This window comes from Carcharodon carcharias, chromosome 11, assembly GCF_017639515.1.
Source record: "Carcharodon carcharias isolate sCarCar2 chromosome 11, sCarCar2.pri, whole genome shotgun sequence".
NCBI lineage: Eukaryota > Metazoa > Chordata > Chondrichthyes > Lamniformes > Lamnidae > Carcharodon > Carcharodon carcharias.
Window position 1 is genome coordinate 19,097,184 of NC_054477.1, and position 12,853 is coordinate 19,110,036.

General features: G+C 42.9%; 1 protein-coding gene across 2 annotated transcripts in view; it reads right to left on the reverse strand.

The window, feature by feature from the left end:
• cd99 (CD99 molecule) overlaps positions 1 to 8,941 on the reverse strand; it is a 28,827-nt gene extending 19,886 nt beyond the window's left edge. The window contains exon 1 of one of the 2 annotated variants that reach the window (XM_041199876.1): positions 8,621 to 8,941. In XM_041199876.1, coding sequence (XP_041055810.1) covers positions 8,621 to 8,681 — 61 coding nt within the window. In that variant the 5' untranslated portion in view covers positions 8,682 to 8,941. The remainder of the gene's footprint in view (positions 1 to 8,620) is intronic. The other variant, XM_041199877.1, reaches the window with a different exon arrangement.
• Positions 8,942 to 12,853: the final 3,912 nt, after the last annotated feature.

Sequence of the window (12,853 nt, forward strand, 5' to 3'; positions counted from 1 at the left end):
GCACTAAGTTCAAACAGACCCGTTATAACGCAGTAGATGACGTGTAGATAAGCTCTGTAGAATTATGGCCAGCCTTTTAAAAAGTAAAACTGCCCACCTTTGTAAGACTTGAAATAAAAAAATCTCCTCTAGCCTATCTATATGATAGATACTTAGAACTTTATTTTATTTCATCTCAACATGGCTCCTGAGATCTCCCCATGGTGCATACTAGATGAACTGGCATGGAGTGTGTAAGGGCAAAGGGAGTGAGGTGGGAGGTTGGGCTCATGAGTTAGAACTAAGTTGACAGAGGGGTCATGGGGTTGGGTGGGGTGCATGGGCTGGCATGAATGGGAATGGGGAGTGGATGGGGCAGTGAGGGGCTGTGAAGGGCAAGAGTTAGAGGACCTGATAAAAGCAAATACTGCGGATGCTGGAAATCTGAAACAAAAACAGAAAATTCTGGAAAAATTTCAGCAGGTCTAAGCATCTGTGGAGAGAAAAAAAAGTGTTCACATTTTGAGTCCTGATGACTCTTCTTCAGTTAGGCCTGCTGAGTTTTTCCAGCATTTTCTGTTTTTGTTAGAGGACTTGATGTTTAAGCAAACAGCTGCGACACTGTTCCAGAGAACCAAGGCTGGCCTTTTAAACAGCCCACCTCAGCACTCTGCAGACCCCCGTGCCCGCCTCTGATCTGCATCTGGGGGTGGAGGCTGGACTCCATTCTGCCCCCTCGGAATGAAGATCCTGCCATTCAGGAAATGCTTTTCCACCCCTCCAACACCCACGCCCCGCCCCAAACCACTTTTGTAGCTTGGTGTCATTCTCTGTGTTACAATCTTCCTGTGAAGCACCATTTCATTACATTGAGGCGTTATACAAGTTGTTGCTGAAACAAAATTCTTAAGGGGCTGAGAGATGTTTCCCTGGCTGGTGAATCGAGAACTAGGGGGCACAATCTCAGAATAAGGGGTCAGTCATTTATGACCGAGAAGAGAATTCTTCCTAAACTGTTAGAGAACCTTTGGAATTCTCTACCCCAGTGCACTACCCATTGTGAACGATAGTTTTCTGGATACTAAGAGATGCAAGGGATACAAAGATAACATGCAATGGTGGAATGGAGGAAACCATCAGCCATGTTGGCAGAAAAGATGGCGGCTGAACAATGAGCCACGTTCAAAGAAGAATTATTGCAGGCAACGTCAAGGTATATTTTCTTGACAGGGAAAGGTAGGACCAATAAATCCAGAGTGTCCTGGATGACGAGAGAGATACAGATGAAAATGAAAAAGGAAGAAGTACATGTATGACAGATGTCAGGTAGAAAATATAATGGAGAATCAGGCTGAATATAGAAAGGACAAGAGGGGGAAGAAGTGGAAAAAAAGCTTAAGAAAAGGAGAAAGCATGAAGACACTGGCGGCTAACATAAAAGGGAATCTCAAGGTCTTCTGTAAGCATTTAAATAATAGAAAATGGTGGGAGAGAGAGTAGGACCGATTAGGGATTAAAGAACAAAAGGGGACTTGCACATGGAGGCAGGAGAATTAACGGAGGTATTAAAGGACTACTTTAAATCTGTCTTTACAAAGGAAGCTGCTACCAGGCTGAGATGAGGGGGAAGTAACTGGTCCACTAGAAGAATTTATAACTGAGGAGGTGGTGGTGGTGTTCGAAAGACTATCTTTACTTAAAATAGATAAGGTACCAGGACCGGATGAGATGCATCCGAGGGTACTGAGGGAAGTGAGAGTGGAAATTGCAGAGGAACTAGTGATAATCTTAGACACAGGGGTCATGCCAGAGGACTGGAGAATTGAGAATGTTACTCCCTTGTTTGAAAAGGGGTGCAAGAATAAGCCAGCAACCACAGACCAGTCAGTCTGGCTTCAGTGGTAAGGAAACTTCTGGAAACTACAGTTCGGGACAAAAATCAAAGGTCACTTAGACATGTGCAGGAGAACTAAGGAAAGCCAGCATGGACTCATTAAGGGAAAATCATGTTTAACGAACTTGGAGTAACAGAAGGTTGATAAGGGAAACAATGTTGATGTGGTGTATGTTGATTTTCAAAAGGCACTTGACACAGTGCCACAACAGACTTGAGCAAAATTCGAGTTCATGGAATAAATGGAAAAGTAGGCACTCGGATAAGAAATTGGCTGAGTGACAGGGAATAGTAGTGATAAATTGGAGATTGGAAGAAGGTTTGTAGTGGAGTTCCCCAGGGGTCAGTGTTGGGACCCTTGCTCTTCAATTATGTACATTAATGACCTAGATAGTAGTGTTCAGGGCATGATTTCAAAATCTGCAGATTATACGAAGATTGGAAACGCTGTCAACTGTGATGAAGATAGTCTTGAACTTCAAAAGGACAGACACGTTGGTGAATTGTGCAGACAAACAGCAGGTGAAGTTCAATGCAGAGAAGTGTGAGGTGATTCATTTTGGCAGGAAGAATATGGTGAGACAGTATAAAATAAAAGGAGAAACTCTAGAGGTGGTGCAGGAAGAGGAACATCAGTGTATATGTACACAACTCATTGAAGATGGAAGGGCATGTTGAGAAAACAGTTAATAAAGCATATAATGTCTTAGGCTTTATTAATAAGGGCACAGAGTACAAGAATAAGGAGGTCATGTTGAACTTGTATAAGACAGTTAGGCCTCATCTGGAGCACTGCGTCTAATTCTGGGTGCCATACTTGAGGAACAATGTGAAGGCATTGGAGACAGTACAGAGGACACTCAAGGGTGATTCCCAGGATGAAGAACGGTAGGTATGGACGATAGATTGGAGAGGTTGGGGCTGTTTTCCTTGGAGAAAAGGTGGCTGAGAGGAGACTTGACGGAGGTATTCAAGATCCTGAGGGGTATGGGCAGGGTAAATAGTGCGAAACTGTTTCCACTCAAGAGAACATCAAGAAGTAGAGAGCCCCAGCAGACTGGAAAATCGCTAATATAACCCCCGTTTAAGAAAGTGAGGCAAAAGACAGGAAATTACAGGCCAATTAGCCTAACCTCGGTCATTGGTAAGATTTTAGAGTCCATTATTAAGGATGAGATTTCAGAATACTTGGAAGTGCATGGTAAAATAGGGCAAAGTTAGCATGGTTTCATCAAGGGGAGGTCATGCCTGACAAATCTGTTAGAATTCTTTGAGGAGGTAACGAGTAGGTTAGGTAAAGAAGAGCCAATGGATGTTATCTACTTGGACTTCCAGAAGGTCTTTGACAAGGTGCAGCACAGGAGGCTGCTCAGTAGGACAAGAGCCCATGGTGTTAGAGGCAAGGCACTAGCATGGATAGAAGATTGGCTATCTGGCAGGAGGCAGAGAGTGGAGATAAGGGGGGCCTTCTCAAGATGGCGGCTGGTGACTAGTGGAGTTCCACAGGGAGAAGTGTTGGGAGCACAACTTTTCACTTTGTACATTAATGATCTAGATGAAGGAACTGAGGACATCCTGGCTAAGTTTGCAGATGATACAAAGATAGGTGGAGGGACAGGTAGTATTGAGGAGGTGGGGAGGGCGCAGAAGGATTTGGACAGGTTAGGAGAATGGGCAAAGAAGTGGCAGATGGAATACAACGTGGGCAAGTGTGAGGTCATGCACTTTGGTAGGAAGAATAGAGGCATGGACTATTTTCTAAGTGGGAAGAGAATTCAGAAATCTGGAGTGCAGTGGGACTTAAGAGAACCCTGGACTAGGACTCCCAAGGTTAACTTGCAGGTTGAGTCGGTAGTTAGGAAGGCAAATGCAATGTTGGCATTTATTTCGAGAGGACTAGAATATAAAAGCAGGGATGTGCTGCTGAGGCTTTATAAGGCTCTGGTCAGACCACATTTAGAATATTGCGTGCAATTTTGAGCCCCGTATCTCAGGAAGGATGTGCTGGCCCTGGAGAAGGTCCAGAGGAGGTTCACGAGAATGATCCCAGGAATGAAAGGCTTAACATATGAGGAACGTTTGAGGACTCTGGGTCTATACTCGATGGAGTTTAAAAGGATGAGGGGGGAATCTGATTGAAACTTACAGAATACTGAAAGGCCTGGATAGAGTGGTATGGGGAAGATGTTTCCATTAGTAGGAGAAACTAGGACCTGAGGGCTCAGCCTCAGAGTAAAGGGAAGACCTTTTAGAACAGAGATGAGAAGAAACTTCTTTAGCCAGAGAGTGGTGAATCAATGGAATTCGTTGCCACAGAAGGCTGTGGAGGCCAGGTCATTGAGTGATAGGTTCTTGATTGGTAAGGGGATCAAAGGTTACGGGAGAAGGTGGGTGAATGGGGTTGAGAAACTTATCAGCCATGATTGAATGGCGGAGCAGACTCGATGGGCCGAATGGCCTAATTTCTGCTCCTATGTCTTACGGTCTTATGAAACTCCGACGCAGGAACAGATTTTTGCCTCACTTCTGGAAATTTAAATTCTCCAAGCGTCAGTTCAGTTGTAAATCTCAGCAGAAGCTGGACCTTGGTATTCCTCTGTTCTCCTGCCTTCATGACTCATTGTCACATTCAAACATGCACCATTTAAACTGGTGCCAAACTACATAAATGCGGATCAGAACTCTGGTTCAATTTCTGTTTCAGGCCAAGTTAATTTCAACCAGCTTCAAAAGTCCTGATTAAACAAGGTTCCCGTATAAAGAATCCTACAGCACTGGAGGAGGCCACTCAACCTGTAGTATCTTTGCAGGCTCTTTGAAAGAGCTATCCAATTAATCCCACTCTCCACTTCCACTTCTTATCCTTAGCCGCATGCTTTCTGGTAGGGTCAAGGGTAATGATGGGCTTTACTTGGTCATGAGGTCCTCCAAGTTCAGTCTCTTGCCACTGTTCCTCAACTGACAGTTTACGTTGGGAGCCATTTATCATGGGTCCAGCAGCACATCTAGTCCAAAATAGGGTTAGGGCTTCCAATTCTTATTTCTAACCACTGGTTATGCAGGTTGAGAAAGAGAGAGTAAATACAAGACATTGTGGGAGTTAATCCTTTCAGCTTTATCAGAATTCTACTTCAGTTATTTCACAAAGGTTTAAATATTCACTTCACAATTGATGTCCACTCTATGCTACACTCATTAATTAAAATACTTACACATTACATAAATGTATTAAGATTGTCTTTTTTTAAAAGGGGTGCAAAAATTAAAATAAAATTCCACTGAGCATAAGTTGAAGGGTTTTTTTAAAAACATAAAACTGCAGTAATTCCTAACAGAAAACACATCAGTCTTATTGGGCCACAATCATGGGTGAAGATTTCAGTACAAATCAGCTCAAAGAGGCAAGGTGACCAATTTCTTCTTCATATTTGTTCATGGGGTGTGGACATCACTGGCTAGGCCAGCATTTATTGCTCATCCCTAAAAATGCTTCTGATTAAGGGCAATAAGAGTCAACCACATTTCTGTGGATCTGGAATCACATGTAGGCCACACCAGATTTCCCTCCCTAAAAGGGATTAGTGAACCAGATGGGTTTTTATGACAATCAGCAATTATTCCGTGGTCATCATCAGGTTTTTAAGTTCCAGATTTTTATTGAACTCAAATTCCACTATTTGCCGTGGCGGGATTCGAACTCTGGTCCCCACAGCATTACCCTGGGTCATTGGAATACTAGTCCAGTGAAAATACCACAATACCACTGCCTCCCTCGATTATCTGCATCCCAGCACCAGACCCTTCAATGCAATGGTTAATTCTCTAACATTTTAAGTAAAATGAAAGTTTATGCAATGGAGAATTAATAAACCTTTATCATTTATAATGTATTATCGCAATCCCAAAATCAGTTGAAGTATGAAACTGGACGCTCATACTTTTCTTGATAATAAGCTTATTCACAGAATGTGGCATTAAATGTGTCATGGTTCCTACCTACCACTCGTGTCCCAGCAGTCTCTCTTTATAAGTGCTCTAAGTAATTAAACAATGCCCATCACCTGTGAACCATAATATAATTAATGTACTATTAACAACATGCAGGCTGTGACCCAATCAAAATTCTTCCTAAAAAAAAGTTTTTGGATTTTCCACAACACTCGATAACACATGGAAAAAGAAATAGCCATTTGGCCTATCCCTCCTACATGCTGCGCACAGTTCTATTGCCCATGGACCTCTTTACACCCACTGAAATCTCAGAGGAAATATGGTATAAAGTTCCACAACAGCTCATAAATAAGTGTAGAAAGTCTTCTTTGTGCCCCCAAAGACTCTAGCAAGACATCTCAAAAAAATAACATATGCTCTACACTATCAGTCTTTACCTATCCCAATCTAACGTCATTGCATTCACACTGTGATCATTTATGTCAACTTATCATTAGGGCCCTCAGTACCATTGTTATCTAGACAAACAGCTTTCTAGAACCCTCAGTACCATTGTTATCCAGACAAACAGCTTTCTGACCATTCCCATCACTGTTGTTTGAACTCTGTTGCAGAGATGCACAATATTCCAATTGTGATCTCACGAACTTGCGTCTTGTTTCAAAGTGCAGCCATATATCTTCAAGATACTACTGAGAAGATATTTTGATGTCAATTATTAAGGGCTCAAAACTACACTCTAGAATCAACTTTCAAAATTCTTCTATACCCATTACTAAGGGACATCACTTCATCAGGTACATCCTTCAGATGTTTATTCCATGTTAAAAATCTATCTGCATTCCTCAACCATCAATTTAATTGGCCTCCAAACATTTTTCAGCACCCTAAGGCAAAGCATCAATAGTGGAGGTAAATAGATCCTGAAGCAGCTGCAAACAGCTTTGCATTTCCAACTGAATTAGCTAAATTCCTTGCATACGGAATATTATATCAAATTGTTTACAAAGTAAAGTAGCCGCTCATGAAGCATGTCACGCCAACACGGACTTGGAAATAACTGTGGCTTCAGGTGAGAAGCGTGTATGGATAACTATTCAAACACTTTTCCAAATTATTAGGTAAATAATCTGAGGGCTCATACCCAAAATGCAATGTCCCTGGCTTGGAATGGGCCGTGCATTTTTTTTTTGGGGGGGGGGGAGGGGGTGGGGGTGGTTATCCAGCAATATTCTAGAAGGGTGAACTGATCACTTAATGTTACAGAACGTTTAAAAAAATCAGAACTTAATTTTTTCCATGTTAAGTTTAGAAAGTAAATACTCAAAAAGTCAACTAATAATCCCACTAATCTTTCACTTGCCAAAAAAGAAAATGGTAACTACGTACATCACCCAATTTTAAAACGGCAACAACAACTTCAGGAGGAAAAGAATATAGTCACATGTGCAAACCAGTAAAGGATAATAGTTTTCTTCCCTAAAAAGGACATGAGTGAACTGTTATGGTTTTTACTGGCACTACATTTCACTTTCCAATTCTTTTTTTCAAATTGACTTCCAATTCTTAAACCGCTATAAAGAGATGTCAATTCACGTTTGCTGGATTATTAGCCTGCACATCTGGATTACTGAACCAGTTTCATAACCACATCATCAATTTTTTTTTAAATGAAGATTTATTTTCTCACAAAATTGCATTCAAATACTTAGGCTTCAAGTTATTAAATAATGAAAGGAACAGATACTACAAAGCAAATGATCTAGTAGCAGGCACATCAAAGACTGTGCGAGCTTGTGCGCGTTCAACTGTAGTTTTTAACTGTTGAAACGGAGAGCATTCGGCAGCTACATTTATTTAATTTCACCAGGCAGCACTGTTAAGAGTAGCCTTCACCACACGGATTGCAGCAACTCAATCAAGGCAGCGGGCCCATCGCCAACTTCTCCGAAAACACCGATAAAGCTGGGCAACGACTGCTCACCTCGCCAGCAACACCCACATTCCCAAGAATGAATTTTACACGAGGTGTACAAACCAATAGTGGTTGGCTAGAAAGGGCCAGCATCCACGTTATATAAAACTTTCTTTTAACATAGCACAAATCTGTGTTCAAACCCACCTCAGTTACAACACAGGCTGTGGGAAGGGGGGGGGGGGGGGGGCAAAGATATGTTGCTTTTTAAAAAAAAACAGGGGAAAAAAGGGTGTTGGCACAATCACTGAACCAGAAGGATGAGCTCCGTGGGGGAAAATAACTCCCCTCTGAAGTGCCACTGCCCACAACTCTGCACAAGTTCCTGAGTGAAAATATTATTTTCTCCACCACCTCCCCCCCAAAAAAAAAATCCACCCTACAGACTCCCTACCGCAAAAAAAAAACTGGATTATACTCAGGTACTGAGCTAGTTTCCATAAGTGATGAAGGAAACACAGAAATATAGTTTTAATTATGGTTCGTCAGTTAACACAAGCTCTGAGGATCTCACACTGCAGTTGACTTTTCTTTGGGGGTGGGGGGTGTATTTTTCTTTAAATAACCAGTACCCCAGTTTTCAGCTTGCCTGATGAAATACTGGGGGGGGGGGGGGGGACCTCACACAAAAAAAAACACGAAAGGAACAATGCGCAAAAAAACCCCCAAAAAGGTTTAGGAAGGAGGGTGAAGCGAGATTCCTTTCCTTAACATCGGATCAAATCCGCCCGGAACAAAAAAGCTCTCTCTCTCGACCTTTTAAAACAAACATTATATCACATAAAATACACAGGATCAGAGAACAAGAAAATAAAACTTACCTTTCGTTCCCACAAAGACAAAAGTCAACCCGATGAAGAGGATAGCTCTTGAAGGCAACATGGTCTCCTAAAATTTTCTTTAAAGCGACAAAAGTTTCTCCCCACAGCCCCTCCTCCTCAGACAAGCAGAAAGTCCGAACTGAATAACTTTTCCTCTAAGCCAACGGCGCCACTTCTGCCGCAGAAAACTCCTAAAAGAATCTTTATTTCCTCCGCAAAACACCTCTTGGAAGATTAAGTATCCCGGCACCTACCTGCTCCGATTTCAATGCGAGTGAATTTGCTTCAAGTGACTCTTCCCGGGGAGGGGGGAGGTGGAGGAGGTCGAGGAGGGGTGTGCCCTCGCCACCTTGTCAGTCCCTCTGACCGACACCCCCTTGTCCAATGGGCGGCCTCCAAGCGCTCAACATTTGGCCAACCGTTGGAAAGGGAGGGGCAGGGCTCGAATTGAGAGAGGGCGGGATCACAGCTGACAGCTTCAATGAAACACCAGGACCACACCCTGGTTCCCTTAAAGCTCCGGCCGGTTCCAATTTGCTGGGGGCAGATGCATTCAATAATAGAGCGGTGGTGGTTTCTGGGACATTATCTGTAAGGAATGAATCCGTGAGGATGACTATGTCAGACTATTGCTTGACTAGACGGTGAGACAGCTCTCTCAATTTTGGCACAAGCCCCCCACATGCTCGCGAGGAGGACTTTGCAGGGTCTGACAAGTCTGAGTTTGTCATTGTCGTTTCCAGTGTGTAGGTCGATGCCGCGTGGTCCATCCGGTCTCTTTCCTGTTAGGCTTTCTGGCGGTTTGATACAACTGAGTGTTTTGTTCTGCCCGTTTTAGCGGGCAGCTTAGAGTCAGCAACACTTTAGGCTGTTGGCCTGGAGTTACATAAAGGTAAGGATGGCAGGTTTCTTTCCCTCAAGGGCATTCATGAAGCACATGGGTTTTTACGACAATGAACGATGGTTTCATGGCTACCATTTGACTTTTAATTCCAGATTTTTATTGAATTCAAATTTTACCATCTGTCATGTTGGGATTCAAACCCCAGTCCCCAGAGCATTACCCTGGGTCTCTAGATTACTAGTTCAGTGATAATACCACTATACCTACACCACTGCGCACCAACCACCCCCACCACCACCCCCCACACCCACCGCCCCAATTAAAAATGTCAAAACTGTGATATTAAGTTTTTGAAATTCAAACAAAAACACTGGAACACTCAGAAACACTGGCAGAATTGATGGAGAGAGAAACAGAGTTAACATTTCAAGCCAATGAACCTTTTGTCGACTCTCCATCAACCTGAAACATTAACTCTGTTTCTCTCTCCACGAGAGCTGCCAGACTTGCTGAGCATTTTCTGTTTTTTCACATTCCCAGCATCCACAGTGCTTTGCTGTTGTATTGAGTGATTTCTGGTAGGCCAGAATGTTCAGGGTTATGGAACCAAGGTGGATAGATTGAGTTAAGATAGAGAACAGCCATCATCTAATTGAATGGGTGAATAGGTTTGCTTTGGGTAGGGTTGGGGTTAGATGGGATGCAATTTGGAATTCCTGCACCCTCACTTCTTCCCTTTACCTCTATGCCAGTGGTTCTCAAAGTGTTGTGGTCAGCCAGGATCCCCCAGGTTGTTTGCAGGCTGATCCAAAATGCAAGTCTCTGACATGCAACACCACAGCCAAAGCTATATGAGGGAACAAGCCAGAACCCTCATCCTCACCACTTGAGTGATGTCACACAAGCAGCCCGGCTCCCGCATGCATGTTGCAAGTTATCATAAGCGCAAGCAACAGCAGTGCAGTTTCATTTGCATGATTTGCTTTATTGTTGGCTTTGTTCAATTCATAAAGAATTTTGAAAAATTCATTCATGAGAGGTGTTGTTGTCCATCCCTAATTGCCCTTGAATTGAGTGTCTTGCTCGGCTATTTCAAAGCACAGTTAAGAGTCCACCGTATTCCTATGGGTCTGGACTCACATGTAGGCCAGACTGGGCAAGGATGACAGGTTTCCTTCCCTAAAGGATATTAGTGAACTTGATGCGTTTTTACAACAATTGACAATAGTTTCACGGTCACCATTATGATAAGCTTTTAATTCCAGATTTATTAATTGAATTTAAATTCTACTAGCTGCAGTGGTGGGATTTGAACCCATGTCCCCAGATCATTAGCCTGGGTTTTTCGACTTCCAGTCAGCGGCATTACTGCATCATCACAATCTCCAATGTACAATAAGCATTAGCTTCTCAGAAGATCATTGTGATAATTTTATAACACATTAGAATGTTTCAAATAGCATGTGGTTGTGAGTTTGGAAGATGCTGTCTAAGAAGCCTTGGTGAATTCCTGCAGTGCATCACTATCAACATCCTGGGGTTTACCATTGATCAGAAATTGTACTGGACTAGTCATATAAATACTGTGACTCCAAGAGCAGGTCAGAGGCTAGGAATCTTGCATCAAGTAACTCAGCTCCTGAATCCTCAAAGACTGTCCACCATCTACACGGCACAAGTCAGGAATGTGATGGAATGCTCCCCACTTGCCTGGATAAGTGCAGCTCCCACAATATTCCAGAAGCTTGACACCATGCAGGACAAAGCAGCCCACTTGTTTGGCACCCCTTCGACAAGTATTCACTCCTTCCACCACTGACCTACAGTAGCAGCAGTGTGTACCATCTACAGGATGCACTGAAGTAACTCACCAAGATTCCTTAGACAGCACCTTCCAAACCCAAAACTACTACCATCCAGAAGGATAAGGGCAGCAGATAGATGGGAACACCACCACCTAGAAGTTCCCCTCCCAGCCACTCACCATCCTGACTTGGAAATATATCACCATTCCTTCACTGTCGCTGGGTCAAAATCCTGGAACTCCCTCCCTAACAGCACTGTGGGCGTACCTACACCACATGGACTGCAGGAGTTCAAGAAGGCAGCTCAGCACCTCCTGCTCAGTGGCTATTAGGGATGGGCAATAAATACTGGCCTAGCCAGCAACAGACATATTACATGAATGAAAACATTTGATCCCACAGCCAAAACAGGTTTTTAGCAGAGAAAGCCCTAGATTTCCAATTCTCGTTGTGTGAAAGAATGCTTTCTGACACCACCCCTAATCATCCAGCCTTTAATTTTATGGCAGTGTTCTCTTCTGTAATCTCTCCAACGCCACCACCCCCCTCCATCCACACACCCCCACCAACCCCCCACCCCCCCCCCCCCCCACACACACACACACACACACACACACACACACACAGAGGAAATGCTTTATTGCTATCTACCCTCTCAAAACATTGAATCATTTTAAATACCTCATTTAGATAATGCCTTAATCTTCTCTATTCTAGGGAATACAAGACCAGCCTATGCAACATGTCCTCATGATTTAGACCTTTTCAAATACTTGAAAATACGAAGCACATTAGTCAACATTTTAAAGACAAAAGAAAAACTTGAATTTAGGTAGCGCCTTTTGCAACCTCAAAGCACTCCAAATTAGTTTGTAGCCAATTAAGTACAGGTGTTGGTTCTTTATGCTGCATGTGTCCCACAGTTCTGTCTATCTGGATAATCATTTGAAACCAGCTGCATGAATATTAGCTGCTGTTTCCCAGAATAGATGGCAGGATTCAAAATGCATTGTTATATGAGCCCTAGCCCTATGCCAACTCAAATAGTATTGACACACTATTATCCTAATAGACTTCACAAAGACTGAGGATCAAACTTCAGATCCTCTGGGTTTTTACAGCTCAATATCAGGTACTACCTGTACAAATAAAGCTATCACCAGCTGTGAAATAATATTTAAGTTCAATTGACTTCAGAGGAAAGGGAATTGGTTGGGTGTGGTTTATGACTAATTTGATATCATCCACTTCTGAACATTATCCAGAATGAAAGTTATTTATTTGTTCATGGGATGTGGGTGTCACTGGCTAGGCCAGCATTTATTTCCCATCCCTAATTGCCCTTGTTCAGAGTCAGTCAGGAGTCAGGTAAGGATAGCAGATTTCCTTCCCTAAAGAGAAGTAGTGAACCAGATGGGTTTTATGGTTACCATCAGACTTTTAATTCCAAATTTTTATTGAATTTGAATTTTATCACCTGTTATGCTGGGATTCGAACTAGTCCAGTGACAATACCACAATGCCACCACCTGCCCCCATCTGTCAAGGGTTCAGTCTAACACTTTATAAAGTTGTCTGTGTTCT